This window comes from Somniosus microcephalus, chromosome 30 (assembly GCF_052327205.1).
Source record: "Somniosus microcephalus isolate GS21.2 chromosome 30, FLI_Smic_1.0, whole genome shotgun sequence".
NCBI classification, from domain to species: Eukaryota; Metazoa; Chordata; class Chondrichthyes; order Squaliformes; family Somniosidae; genus Somniosus; species Somniosus microcephalus.
The window spans coordinates 20,308,649-20,324,200 of record NC_141016.1 but is presented as its reverse complement, the minus strand read 5'-3'; the positions used below and the strand labels follow the sequence as shown (position 1 = coordinate 20,324,200).

The following is a 15,552-nucleotide window of genomic DNA, read 5'->3' as shown; positions in this document are numbered from 1 at the left end:
ATTCTCTACCACAGAAGGCTGTGGAGGCCAAGTCACTGAATATATTTAAGAAGGAGATAGATAGATTTCTAGACGCAAAAGGCGTCAAGGGATATGGGAGAGAGCGGGAAAATGATAGAGATAGAGGATCAGCCATGATCATATTGAATGGCGGAGCAGGCTCGACGGGCCGAATGGCCTACTCCTGCTCCTATGTTTCGAAGTGATACTTCCACTTCGACCGTGCACCGAATGGTGTATGTAACGGCAAAAAAACCATGAAGCTAATTCCATACCAGTAAATTTGGCAGCACTATTAAAGGATGAATTTCCAAAAAGGTGCCACACCAACTATATACAGACAATACAGGGGAGAAATATAATCTCATACACAGATCAAATCTAAAATCGGTCATGTGCATATACATTCACAGAACACAGCCTTCAAATACTTAGAAATTTCAAGGTGTTGGTGATCACAATCATCTGCCAACCTGCACCATTATGGGGGGGAAAAAGTTGATTGAGATTCTGGGCATAGAAAACACAATTTAAAAAAATCAGGTTCACTTGTACGTGTTTTTGTTTTAAACAGGCAGGAGAGACTGAATTTCTGCGGTCAACAACCAGAGATGATAGCACTGGGGTACAGAACACATGTCCACTCTTCGCACCCAGGGTCACCAGCAAGCAATGACAGGCAAGGCGTGGCCGGAAGACAAGTATCGTCTGCGGTGCCCCACCAAAGTGCCTCAACACACCTCGCCACCAGTCCACCATTGTAACACTTCTGCTTTTTAAATGCACCTGCAAGTTTGTGCCAAATATAAATCAATTTTATTGTGAACTTGCACCCACTTGGAATTGGGTTGCAGCTGTCCAAATGCATTTCACACTAGATGCCGAGAGGCAGTTTCCCCTGGCTGGAGAGTCTAGAACTAGGGGGGCACAGTCTCAGGATAAGGGGACGGCCATTTAGGACTGAGATGAGGAGGAATTTCTTCACTCAGAGGGTGGTGAATCATTGGAATTCTCTACAACAGAGGGCTGCGGATGCTCAGTCGTTGAGTATATTCAAGACAGAGAGCGATAGATTTTTGGGCTCTAGGGGAACCAAGGGATATGAGGATCAGGCAGGAAAGTGGAGATGAGGTCGAAGATCAGCCATGATCTTATTGAATGGCGGAGCAGGCTCGAGGGGCCATGTGACCTGCTCCTGCTCCGATTTCTTATGTTCTCATGTTCTCACTAGAGCTTCAGAGCCAACAAAGGGACAAGCTTTTCAGCCCATCGGTTTGCTCTGAACTCAAATGCAGGTTTGAGTTGAAACAACGTCAGGACCCAATGCATCATCCAATTCATCCCACACCCAAAGAATTACTCACTCCTTTTCTAATGGCATAGCAAATATATTCATTTTACAAGCAAAATACCCTACTGTCAAACGCTGCATACAAGACCCCTTCCACTTCTGGAACCAAAACCCCAGACAGATTACAGCCTTGATTTCACAAGATGTATAGCCAGTACACTCAATGGTGGCGAGAGCGAGAGACTTGGCAATTTAAACCAGTAGCTCTAGCAACAATTCGGTATCGTTTGCTGTTCTTTTGGGGCCACTTGCCTATGAAGGTAGAAAGGGCTTCAGGAAGGCAGGCTTCATGCTAGACAGGGTTTCAGCCCCCAGGGAGCACAACAATTTTCCCCACACACACTGGCTAAAAACAGAGCTCTGTCCTGAATACAACGGTATTCAAAAAGTAAAAGTCACGAAACTCAAATTAGAAAATAGACTGACTGGACTGGACAAAGTTTCAAAAAAAACTGAAACCCCAGCAGTTCACAAGACACCAATCTTCTTAAAAGTCAGTCACTTGGAAAGGAACCTTGTTAAATACATAAGTCAATTTGAGGAAAGTAAAAGAAGAAGAAGCACAAAGCATTAGGTGAAGCCTTCATTAGCAACAAACTTTTCTGAAATTAAGTTACGATTTCATGGAAAGAGATCTCGGAGAGCTAAGCTGGGCAGAACACAAACAAATCTCTTGGCAAAGAACCACAGGGTTGCCTACACCCGTGGGACCATAACCCAACAGGAATCAATACCCTTGGGCAAGGAGCAAAACATACTGCATTCAATGGTCCGCTGAATTGTTTTGCGGTTGAAATCCAAGCGCTAATAAAAAGGTGACTGTTGTGTGGTGTGGGGTCAGAATGCATGTCAACTATCCTCAAACAAATGCTCCAAGAAAAACAAATTCCAATCACAGGAACGTGATAGCTACTTCACAAAAGATGGAAATCACACAAGATACTGGTAAGTAGAAGTAGAGTATATCCAAAAGGAGATGATCTACAATCCACCAGCACGATAACCTGATACACCACAAACTCATCTCTTATGACCAGTGCCACAAGTGAGATATTAGTCTAACCCCAGGGTCATATGTCCCCCAGCAATACTGCATCCTTTGTACATAAATCAAACCTAAATGCATGTGTGAATTTTAAACACAAAATATATTGCAGAGCACAATGCAGACTGGTTCCCTTGACACCTCTTCTCTTGCAGTGTCACTTTCAATGAAAACTTCATTGCCATCGCACCATATTTCTGCATATGGCAATCTGCTTTGCACGTCATGATGGAGTCACCTGCGGACAGTTGGGGGGAATTTCAACTCCCAAAAAAACAGGTGGGTTTGTGGTCAGATGGGATGTAAAAAAAATTTAAATCTCAAACCCGGCCCCAACCCGTCCATTTCCAGTTTTAACGGAGTCGGGATGGACAACCAATCCGTTCCCAGGAGGCAGGTTGGTCATTTAAATATTATAATGAGGCTGTGTGCCTCAGATTTAATCTCCATCTTAAAATTTCACCCTGGCCGGCCGGGTTTCCCGGGCCTCGGGAAACCTGGCAGCTAAAGGGAAGAGAGGACACTGCTGGAAAGTGCCTTTCCACTTAGCTGCTTCCCCCCACCCCACACAACCAGCCACGATCTCCCACCGACCCGACCCTTCCAAGATCTCTGCAACACCCACCCCCAGCGATGCACAATCCTCCACTCCAAGGCTGCGGCCTGGTGCCATAGGCCTTCTCGCCCAACAGCCAGCCAGCCTCTCAATCTGGCTGGCTGCGGCCAGGAAACAGAGGCAAAAAAATGTTATGGGAAATCCATTCTTCTGGGATTCCCGACCGCAAAACACCATCCACCCCACCACCCCGCCCACTTCCAAGTTAATATCGGGGCCTTAGCGTCTGGGCTCAGGATATGATGAAGGCCACTTGGGTGAGGCACAGTCCCAGAGGGCTGCCAATACCTGTGGAATCATGTCACAGGAAGAGACAGCCCTCTAGGAGCAGAGGTATGAAAGGGAGAATGCAAGGGCAGCTCATGGCAAAAAACTACTACAAAACAGTACTCATCTAGGAGTCAAAAGTATCATTCTGTAGCCCGTAGACACAAACTAAAGATTATTTTACAGTGAAATTATGCTGCTTTGACTTCAAATATGCAAACTCAAGGTTCTGATAATCAGTTCGGACTGACAGAAATCACCGTACAAAGGTTGAAGCCACTGTGGTGAAACCAGGTTTAAAGTGAACTTGTTCCAGCCAACTGAACAACTCTGCAGAATAACCTCCAGTTTCAGCTGGCCCATTGTGTGCAGTTACAGGCCAGATTTCGGAAAAATGATTTCTGATGCAACTCCCACATTATACAAGCTGCACGATATTAGCAGGAAAACAACAGGCCAACATCAGCATTCTATCCGGCCAATTTTTTTTCCCCCCTCTTGTCCTGAACGCATCCAAATTGCGTTGGGGTCCGATCCCAGGTGTGCCCTCTGGTACCGCGCACGTGCGTTAGCAGGCTACTGGACCATGGTGGTGGGGGAGGGGTTGTCACAGGCAACAGTGACCTTGCTTGATTGATTGATTGTTGTTCAGCGTGGTCACCGGCTGGTGATCGGGAATCCCATCCCTAGCTTACTTTCAGCTGCCGATTGTACCGTTCCATCTGCTGCCCCAGTTGTGCTCAGTGAACTGAGCACAGGCCAAGAATCAAGCCTGAGGCCTTCTAGTCAGTATGGCTGCATTACACACTGCCTTTTGCCAACTTCGACATCCTAGGAGCCCAAGCCAATACAAATATTTCTTTGTTCTTTTTTTTTTTATAAAACAAGACAACATGAGCTTTGAATCACAGAATAGTACAACACAGGAGACTATTCGGTGCATCGAGTCTGCGCCGGCTCTTTCAAAGAGCAATCCAGTTAGTCCCACTCCCCTGCTCTTTCCCCATATTCCTGCAATTTTTTCTCCTTCAAGTATTCAGCCAATTCCCTTTTGAAGGCCACTACTGAATCGGTATCCACCACCCTATCAGGCAGCGCATTCCAAATCCTAACCACTCGCTGCGTAAAATGTTTCTCCTCCTGTCGCCTCTGGCACCTTTGCCAATCACCTTAAATCTGTGCCCTGTCGTTAATCAACCCTGGAAGCAGTTTCTCTTTGTTGACTCGATCTAAACCCTCCATGATTTTAAACACCTCTTTCAAATCTCCTCTTACCCCTTCTCTGCTCCAAGGAGAACAATCTCCGCTTCTCCAGTCTATCCACGTAACTCTAATCCCTCATCCCTGGAACCATTATAGTAAATCTCTTCTGCACCCTCTCCAAAGCCTTTACATCCTTCCTAAAGGCTGGTGCCCAGAATTGGACACAATACTCCAGCTGGGGCCGAACAAGTGTTTTATATCGTTACATGTTTTATATATTCCCTTTAGATCCACGATCAGTATTTTCTATTCTTGGCAGCAAAACGGAGTGCTTACCATAAGAGACCGAGGGTTATTTTTCTTTATTAAACCCATTTGCAGACCATATTGGCAGAGATACATTATCCTGTATTCTGTGGGAATACTCCCAGTAGAGGAATTGTGGGGCTCTCAACCAAAAAAGACAGAACTCTCAAAGGAGAATGACCCCTTCAACAAAGGATTCCCCCCCCCCCCCCCCCACTAAGCGTCCACTACCCAAGGCTTTCACATGGCAAAGAAATCAATAGACAGAGGGCGGGGGGGGGGGGGGGGGGGAGGAGAAAAACCTTCTTTGAACATTCTGAAAGCAAAAAATACCTTCAGAATGTCTGAAATTAGCAGCTCAAAGAAGTTAATGTGCATCTTTTGGGTGTCTAAGCCCACGGGTTTTTAAATTTCGGTTTATAAGGCAGCTTCAGTCAGTGGTCCACACTGATGACAGATTCCTCGACTGTAACTGCTTTGTTCTTGTCAATTTATATTTTTCCCCCCCCTTGTGTAATCCCTCCCATTTCCAAAAAAGTGTGAAAATGTTTGATTTGCTCCATCGACTGCTGCCCTGTCAAAAGCCCAGACAACCCGCCACCAAGCTTCTGCCAACTTGGCCAGAGGTGACTTTCCTTCCAAGAAGAACTTGGGCCTTCGCTCAGCGTCACGACTTGACAGTATGAGCAAGATATGGAGCCTGCCATCGGAGGCAAATCACAGGTGCCAGACCATGGCCTCCAACTCTGTACCACAGGAATCAAGAACTGCAAGTACAGCTCTTTGTAGCAACACAATCTCAATTTTTCCAGGTGTTGCCCCAAAGAAAATATCAGAACCGGTTCTCCAAACAAATTCAGCTGCACCACCCTCGGCATCAACGGTCAAAACACAGCCTCGATGGGGAGACTTGCAGCTGGACCTGCAGCATGCTGAAGCCAAAGTCAAGGAGTGAGCTGGGGATGACTATCAGAGCACTTCCCCACACTGGTTCAGTTGAGATCAGGAACTCACAGGGGCAGATCATGGGAAGCAGCCTGTGCTCCAGCCTCTGGTACCCTGATACCCCCGAGATAGTGTGACAACCAATATATTTTTGACTGAAGAGGGGCAAAGATTCTTTTCCAGGAGCATCTTAATGGAGTGAAATGGCACTCTCAAATCACCCTTGCTGACCAAAGTCCGAATCAAACTTTCAACACCCATGTACAGGAAACTCTCGATTTACCGGCACCTAAATAACCAGAAATCTGTTAACCGGCACAATTCAGGAGTAGGTTCAGGTAAGTTGTACCTCACATTAGTGGCTGTTCCTGGATCTGTGGCTGTGTAACCGGGGTTCCTGTACCTGTTGCCATGCAACAGGGACGCCTGGATCTGTGGCCGTGTACAGGGCTCTCATACCTTTTACTATACCTCTCTGTAATCCGGACTTTTTGATAAACCGGCACCACGCCGGTCCAGTATAAGAGAGTTTCCTGTAATTTTTTTTCCTGCTTACAAAGTGAAAGGTGAACTTGCCCAAATCTGGAGCATTTCAACACGCTCAGCTGTGCCATCATATGTGGAGTTACTGCTCTTTGAAGCTCTCAATTTGTGAGGTCAGTGTTCCTACCGAAAAGGGCAACGTGACTGAAGTTGAGACGAGGACTGCCAAGGAGTGTTTTTATTCGTCCATTCTTCCTTCTGGGGAAGTGATTAGCAGCTGGGCAGCACTCCCCTGAAAGAAACATAGAAACATAGAAGATAGGAGCAGGAGTAGGCCATTCGGCCCCTCGAGCCTGCTCCGCCATTCAATGAGATCATGGCTGATCATCCAAATTCAGTACCCTGTCCCTGCTTTCTCCCCATATCCCTTTAGCCTTAAGAAATATATCCAACTCCTTCTTGAATATATTTAATGAATTGGCCTCTACTGCCTTCTGTGGTAGAGAATTCCACAGGTTCACCACTCTCTGGGTGAAGAAATTCCTCCTAATTTCTGTCCTAAATGGCTTACCCCTTATCCTTAGACTGTGACCCCTGGTTCTGGACTCCCCCGCCATCAGGAACATCCTTCCTGCATCTAGTCTGTCTAGTCCTGTTAGAATTTTATAAGTTTCAATGAGATCCCCTCTCATTCTTCTAAACTCCAGCGAGTATAAGCCCAATCGACCCAATCTCTCCTCATAAGTCATTCCTGCCATCCCAGGTATCAGCCTGGTGAATCTTTGCTGAACTCCCTCCATGGCAAGAACATCCTTTCTCAGATAAGCACAGCAAAGGTCAGAAATCCCACGTGCCAGTGGGTGCGGTAGCACAGTGGTTATGTTACTGGGCTAGTAATCCAGAGGGCTGGACTAATGATCCGGAGACAGGAGTTCAAAACCCACCACGGCATTTGGCCACGGCTGGGGAATTTAAATTCTGTTAAATAAAAAGCTAGTATCAGTAATGGTGACCACGAAACTACCAGATTTATCCTTTAGGGAAGGAAATCTGCCGTCCTTACCTGGTCTGGCCTATATGTGACTCCAGACCCACAGCAATGGCCGAACAAGCCACTGTACCAAACCGCTATAAATAAGATGGACTGCAGCGGTTCAAGAAGGCAGCTCACCGCCACCTTCTCAAGGGCAACTAGGGATGGGCAATAAATGCTGGCCTTGCCAGCGACACCCAGATCCCATAAGCGAATAAAAAAGTACCCAATTGGCTGTAAAGCGCTTTGGGACACCCAGAGGCCATAAAAGGCACTATATAAATGCAAGTCTTTCTTTTTTCTTTGAACACAAGATCTTGTAATTTCAGGTGACCTGGCACTTCAATTACACGTTCCGGTTGTGTCACTGCAAAATTGAGGCACTGGATAATTCCAGTAAATTAAAAAAAGGTTTGTCTGGTCATTAACTTGGGCAAATCCGTAAAAGCTTATCTACTACCGGGGCCAGTGAAGATACTAATAAGGGGTTACAAGAGGAATCTCACTATTTCGGCTTCCTTATTTTACTTCAAAGCAGAAAAAGACCCTAAACATAACACCGGCATCTATTCTCAGCTGTTCCTTCGACCTGGCTGAGCAGTACAGAGACTTGAGCACAAAAATCTAGGTCGACACTCCAGTGCAGTGCTGAGGGAACGCTGCATTGTCGGAGCTGCCACTGTCGTCTTTCGGATGAGCCGTTAAACCGAGGTGCCATCTGCTCTCAGGTGGATGTAAAAGATCAAACAGCACTGAAGAGTTCTCCCCGGTGTCCTGGCCAATTTATCTCAAGCAACACCACAAAAACAAATGATCTGGTCATTATCACATTGCTGTTTGCGGGAACTTGCTGTGCGCAAATTGGCTGCCGCGTCTCCTACATTACGAGTGACTACACTTCAAAAGTACTTCATTGGCTGTAAAGCACTTTGGGACGTCCGGTGGTTGTGAAAAGCGCTATAGAAATGTAATGTCTTGCAGTCTTTCTTTTCACATCTTTCCGATTTGTGGTAAAGAATTGTCTCGGACTGGAAAAAATAGGCTGCAACCTCACTTATATACATTTATTTATCTACAAAAGCTTGACAAATAGTTTAAGCGCCCTGGTATGCACAGGCTTATCAAAGCCTCTCAATGGGTACATAAGAAATAGGAGCAGGAGTAGGCCACTCGGCCTACACACCATACGGTATTGCACTGTGCCACACAGGTCAGGCAAGACCCAGATTTGATACCTGGCCCATACCGACTTAGTTTATCTGACGCAGGGTAAAAGATGGACTACAATTGTCCTCAATGCCTGCGCCGCAGGTCCAGCCAGGGTTACAACTCCTGACTGCTACCCAATGTTGGAAGATTCGAGAGTGGACACGAGACGAGGGCAGGATTAGTCTCGTTTATTCTGCCTCCTCTGCACACTTTCCAAGAAGCTGCAAACTCAGGTTACATGAAGAGTGGCCACCTGAGTGAGATACAGAGGGCGCTTGGCACTCATGGAACAGTACGCCAGCAGGAATAACCAAGTCCAGGAGCTGTTTAAGTGAAATAAATTGGGGAAGAACAGGGCGTCCAGGCAGACCATTGGGCATCTTCAGGGGAGAACAGGATTGGGTTCCACTGTGACTTCCCCTCCAACCCATGAATTAAATAGCCTGCTGACATTAACTATCACTATTCATGCATGGAGACAAGTCACTTGGGCTTGGTACCAGAGGATGGCAAGCACCTGGGACGCTATACCCCAGCAAGGATCAGCACTTTAAAAAAAAAAAAAGGGGGGGGGAAATCATGATACGTTTTACCCCACTGCAGCCCTTCAGCACGTAATCTAGGCTGACACTTCAGTGCGATATTGCGAGGGTTGTGCATTGTTGGAGGCGCTGTCTTTCAGATGAGTTATTAATACAAGGTCTTGTCTGCCGGCTCAGTTAACAAAGAGATCCCTTGACACTATTCTAAGAGCAGCAAAGGCGTTCTCACGGTGCCCTGGCCAACATTTATCCCTCAACTAATTTCATCAAAACAGGTTATTGATCGCCTTGCTGTTTGCGGGACTTGGCAGTGCGCAAATTGGCTGCTCCGTTCGCTACAAAAGTGACTACACATCAAACGTAATTAATTGGCTGTAAAGTGCTTTGGGACATCTCTCTCGCTCTCTCTGCACTAAATTACTTTCAATAAAAGAAGTGCTCGGGTGTTTTCAAATGACACCTGCGTGGCAACTTGAACTCCTCTGCCATAACAGATAAATTACCCCAAAGCAACCTCTTCAATTTATTTTTTAAACACTTAATTTCTCTTTTTTTTTTAAAAAACAAGAGAAGGCTGACAGTGGATATAATCCAGCAGCTTGATCAAGCCCGTCAGATGACTTCACAAACTTCAACCGTGAAACTTGAGCCGTTTGCAATATCTGCGGCACACAAGAGGACGATTCACTTCCTGCAACTTACTGCTAGCTTGCAAAAAGTGTGCTCTATTAAATAAATGAACCAGGTTTGCTCTTACTGCACCTGCTGTGGAGTGCAAGGAAGGGGGACGGAGCTGTGGGCAAACTACAAGGTGAGTAAAAGGGCACTAAAAGGTACTTGACATCTCAGTGCATGCACTGGAGTGTTCAAGGATTGACAGTGGGTCAAGATGGCATCAGAAGATGGGAAAATAAACATGCTGTTTATCAGGATGATTTGAAAGATGCATTGTGATTTCAAACCACATGTCGGCCTGTTTATTTAATACAATAATTTAATGGAATTTGAGGCATTTAAACAGCCCTGGATTGAATCTTCAGTTGAAATAAACTGATATGGTGTCAGATGAATTGAACTGGTACCAGCTTTTTATCTTATACTAAAGGAGATGCAGCAGAGCGTGTACAAGTGATCAACAACTTACATTTATAAAGCACCTTTAATGCAGTAAAATGTCCCAAGGCACTTCACAGGAGCAAAATTTGACAGTCACATAAGGAGGACACATGACTAAGACCTTGGTCAAAGAGGTAGGATTTTAGGGACTGTTTCAAAAGGAGAGAGAGAGAGGCGGTGAGGTTTTGGGAGGGAATTCCAGAGCTTAGGGCCTTGGCAGCTGAAGGCACGGCCACCAATGGTGCAGTGATTCAAATAGGGGATGCGCAAAAGGCTAGGATTGGAGGAGCGCAGTGATCTCGGAGGGAAGTTTGGTTCTGTGATAACCCGGCGCTCACCTTCAGTATGAAACACCAGGCTTCCTGCCATCAGATGTCACAGAACTTAAGACAACCAAAAAAATCAACAGTAAGAGTTCAGAGCATCTCCCGTTTATCAGTCACAGGTGCAGTCTTAATGCTAAATGTAATCAACTCTTTCAATACTAAGCCATGGCTTGACAGTGGCAGATCGCAAAATTTGACACCAAATGTTCCCGCAGATTCCAAGTAACTTTTGGGAGGGTCGTCCTCTGCTGGCATTCACGGTGTGGGCTCACCTTCAAAGGTGGGCACAGTACAGGAAGGTGTGTCTGAAGGTGACAACAACACGGTTAAGGGTTTCAGCAGCAGGTGGGCCAAGGCAGGGGCATTTGGAAGTGGTTGCATGTTTTAAAAATCACATTTTTCGATGACAACAAGAAACCTACTGAGCCTTTTCTATCAGGCTCATTTAGCTTCTAGCCTGTAACTCATTCCTCAGAAAAAAACAACTGACTACCATAAAAGCTTAAGCACCATATCAATTTCAGAGCAGCGCCACATACTTCCTGGTTGCCACATCTCCAATAGAGATCCAAGCAATGATTCAACAAACTATCTGCACTGTGGGGTTTCTGTGATTCTGTGAAACAAAATAAATAAAAGGCCTTTCGATTTTTTTCCAAGTGTACAGACAATACAGCAAGATATGGTGCTGCCAACACCATCACATCATACCCAAGCATGAAACTCTGCCTTGAGTGTGTCTGTGGGGGCCGGGGCGTGAAGAGAAGGGGATATAATTATTGACAAGAACAGCTGCAATCGCCTGTCATTGGGCAGATCAGAATGTGCGACCCATTTGCCAGCTGCAAAACTGACCCCCTTCAAAGCAGGGCATATTGGCGTTGCAGTTATAGGTTAAGTGACAACAGAATCCGTCACTCAAATCAAACCCATACAATGGGATGGGAGAGTGCTCAAGTCCAAGTAATTAAAAGAAAGTATTGCTTTTAAAAAAGTATGCCCTCCAAAGTACACAGTCTCCTCAGATGTAAAAACAAGGTTTCACACATCACTGCAGTGTGTACCATCTATAAGATGCACTGCAGCAACTCGCCAAGGCTTCTTCGACAGCACCTCCCAAACCCGCGACCTCTTCCACCTAGAAGGACAAGGGCAGCAGGCGCATGACAACACTGCCACCTCCAAGTCACACATCATCCTGACTTTGAAATATATCGCTGTTCCTTCATCGTCACTGGGTCAAAATCCTGGAACTCCCTCCCGAACAGCACCTTCACCACACGGACTGCAGCGGTTCAAGGCGGCGGCTCACCACCTTCTCAAACATAGAAGATAGAAGCAGGAGTGGGCCATTCAGCCCCTCGAGCCTGCTCCGTTATTTAATGAGATCATGGCGGATCCAAATTCAGTACCCTGTCCCTGATTTCTCCCTATATCCCTTTAGCCTTAAGAAATATACAGGAAACTTTCGATCAACCGGCACCTAAATAACCAGAAATGTCAGTTAACTGGTAAAATTCAGGAGTAGGTTCAGGTAACTTTTATTACTTGCCTTCCTCCATGTGTTGCTGTGCAAGGGTGTGGCTGCAGCTGTTGCTAAGCTAGAGACGCTTGCAACTTGTGGCCATTGTTTTGAACCTGTTGCTAAGCAACAGGGTTTGTTGCTTTATACAGAGCTCTCCGCTCCCTATCTTTTACTATAGCGTTCGGTTATCCGGAATTTTTGATGAACCAGCACCACGTCGGTCCCATCTGTGCCGGATAAAAAAAAAAGTTTCCTGTATCCAACTCCTTCTTGAATATAGAATCAAGGGCAATTAGGGATGAGCAATAAATGCTGGCCTTGCCAGCGACACCCACATCCCATGAACAAATAAAAATTAATTTAACAAAGACTACACATTTGAAAGGGAAATAAAAAGTGTAGAATAAAAAAAAATCTATTTCCCCACATAACATTGAAGTGTTCTCAAAACTGATTAATATGGGAAAAACTTCCTCCACCACTCCTTTTGGTACTCCTATTTTAGATTTCAATATTGTAAAATGACACCCATCTTCCTGCTATTTGGGGAACAGTGCGAACAAGAGAAAGGATTAACAGTCTGTCGATCATTCCACAGCCATAACCATCTGATAGGGTGGTCAGTCTTGTACAGTATGAGGGGGCGAGTGTCCCGCTGGATGTCAACCCAGAACTACAGCTCCAATCACCTGGCACTGTCTGGAGTGGGGTTCGAACCCTGTGCCTTCTGGCCCAGAGGCGGGAATGCTGCCAAAGACTCACTCCATGACACCCAAATGAGCATCACAAATGACACACCTTTCACATAACTGAATACAAAAGGAAGAGGGAGTAAGAACATAATAGGAGCAGGAGTAGGCCATTCGGCCCTTGGAGCCTGCTGATCTTCCACCTCACCTGCACTATCCCCATATCCCTTGATTCCGTTAATATTCAAAAATCTGTCGAGATAGTGATTTAGATTATTAACTGGTCAACTTGTGATTATTTATGAACCAGAATTCATTCCCTCCCCCATGTCTGAGCTACTACCTCATCTCCACTTTCCTGCACTATCCCCATATCCCTTGATTCCTTCCCTTACAATGAATTGTGGCTCATAAATAATCACAAGTTGACCAGTCAATAACCTAAATCACTCAACAGATTTTTGAATATTAAGGGATATGGGGATAGTGCAGGAAAGTGGAGTTGAGGTAAAAGATCAGGCTAGTGAGTTTTGATGAAGAGGCAGCAGCCCCTTCCCACGGTGGCCGACGGTGAAATCACAGCAAACACTAGAGTGAAGTGGAGTGAAGTGAAGCGGCCTCCCGGGGCCCAGCAGCCGCTGCGCCCCCCGCTCCCCGCTCTCCCACCCCCGGGGCCGACACTCGGCTCTCGCCGGCCACAAGCTCCGATCCCAGCCCGCACCCTCTCGCCGAGGGTGCCCGGCGCCGTCAGAGAGCCGCGTTCGCCCTTCCAGCCCGGCCCAGCCCTCCAGTCACTGACCCGCTTCGCCCCCGGGCCCTCACCCTCGCCTCTCACCTCCGCCATCTTGAGCCGCCGCCTACTTCCGGGTTGGTGTGTCACTCGCACAGAGTTCCGTGCGGCAAGCGGCGGACAAAAGGGCCGCCCTCCAGCCCAGCACCCACAAGCTGCAGCCAAGAAACACGCTCACTTCAGATAGTCTTTTATACTTAAAAAATATATTAATTGTTTAAGTATTTACACATCATGTTTCTTTATATTATCCAGATTTAACTTTTATTTACATTGTTTGTATTCATTACATCAAAGAAAGAGTTGCATTTATATAGGGCTTTTCAGGACCACAGAACCTCCCAAAGCACTTTACAGCCAATGAAGTACTTTTGAAGTGTGGTCACTGTTGTAATGTAGGAAACTCAGCAGCCAATTTGCGGCCAGCAAGCTCCCACAAACAGCAATGTGATAACGGCCAGTTAATCTATTTTTTTTAGCGATGTTGATTGAGGGATAAATATTGGCCAGGACACCAGGGACAACTCCCCCTGCTCTTCTTAGAATTAGAAACATAGAAGATAGTGTAGTGTATGTACCTTTAAGGGGAGAACTACTTTTTACAGCTCCTGTATACTGTAGTACCGGCAGTGACCACACCTGTCTATAAACCCTGAGTAGGGATCTGTCCGTTAGTTTTAGAGTAACCCTCATCCAGTAAATACCTGTTGATTGTTCCTGCAGTCTCGTGTCTAGTTATTGAAGGACACACTACATCAAAAATACACGGATCTAACAGTGGCGACGAGGCAGATTCGAACCTACCTGCAACTCTGCGTTACCTCCTAGGGATTCACTCCTGGAGAACAGTGGAAGAAAGTTGAGGCCAGAAGCACGGGCGTCGACCATGAGCAACCGCCCAGTCATCCAGCAGAGATTGAGCATCGCAGGGGAGGCTGTTGAGAGCTGGGCTTGGTTCTCCAGTCACGGTGGTCCAGCAAAACGGGCTGGCAACAGGTACGGCGCAGACCCTTCCCGGACAGCGGCGGCTAGAGCCGACCGACGGCACAGAAAAGGCCAAGCAGCGTCGACGGGAGAAGAGAGAGAGGGTAGAGCGCACAGGGCGCAGCCGGTGTTTAGGACCGAGCGGCGTCGACGGGAGAAGAGAGAGGGTAGAGCGCACAGGGCGCAGCCAGTGTTCAGGACCGAACGGCGTCGACGGGAGAAGAGAGAGACGCGCGAAAGAAAACGCGCAGAGCGCAGCCGGTGTTCAAGGGACGAGCAGCGTCAGCGGGGAAGAAAGGGAAACGCGCAGAGTGCAACCGGTGTTCAAGGGCCGAGCAGCCGCAGCAGAGAAGAAGGGAGAGCGCGGGAAAACGCCATTTTGAGCCGCAGCGGAGAAGAAGGGAGAGCGTGGGAAAACGCCATTTTGAGCCGCAGCGGAGAAGAAGGGATAGCGCGGGAAAACGCCATTTTGAGCCGCAGCGGAGAATAAGGGAAGTGCGGGAAAACGCCATTTTGAGCCAGTCTAACCACACCCAGGGATGCCGAAAAGTGGCAGTATCACAGCGTTCGACAAACAAGCGTGCTAAGCTTGAATAAAGGAGACTATGAAGGTATGAGAGCGGAATTGAGTGGATTGGGAAAATAGATTAAAGGGTAAGACGATACATGATCAGTGGTGTACATTTAAGGAGTTATTTTACAACTTCCAAAAAATATATATTCCACTGAGAAGAAAAGGGTGTAAAAGAAAAGACAGCCATCTGTGGCTAAGTAAATTAAGGATAGTATTCGACTAAAAACAATGGCATATAAGGTAGCCAAATCTAGTGGGAGGATAGAGGATTGGGAAAACTTTAAAAGACGGCAAAAAATAACAAAAAGATTGATTAAGAAAGGGAAGATAGATTATGAAAGTAAATTAGCAAAAAATATAAAAACAGATAGTAAGAGTTTTTATAGTTATATAAAAAGAAAAAGGGTGGCTAAAGTAAATGTTGGTCCCTTAGAGGATGAGACCGGGAAATTAATGGTGGGAAATATGGAGATGGCAAAAACACTGAATGAATATTTTATATCAGTCTTTACAGTAGAAGACACTAAGAATATCCCAACACTGGAAAA

At 46.3% G+C, this 15,552-nt stretch overlaps 1 protein-coding gene across 2 annotated transcripts in view; it reads right to left on the bottom strand.

Moving 5' to 3' along the window:
- Positions 1-13,599, bottom strand: part of LOC147097989 (golgin subfamily A member 7-like) — a 46,041-nt gene extending 32,442 nt beyond the window's left edge. For both annotated transcript variants that reach the window (XM_085971186.1, XM_085971187.1), the window contains exon 1: positions 13,492-13,599. In XM_085971186.1, coding sequence (XP_085827312.1) covers positions 13,492-13,500 — 9 coding nt within the window. In that variant the 5' untranslated portion in view covers positions 13,501-13,599. The remainder of the gene's footprint in view (positions 1-13,491) is intronic.
- Between the last annotated feature and the right edge of the window lie 1,953 nt (positions 13,600-15,552).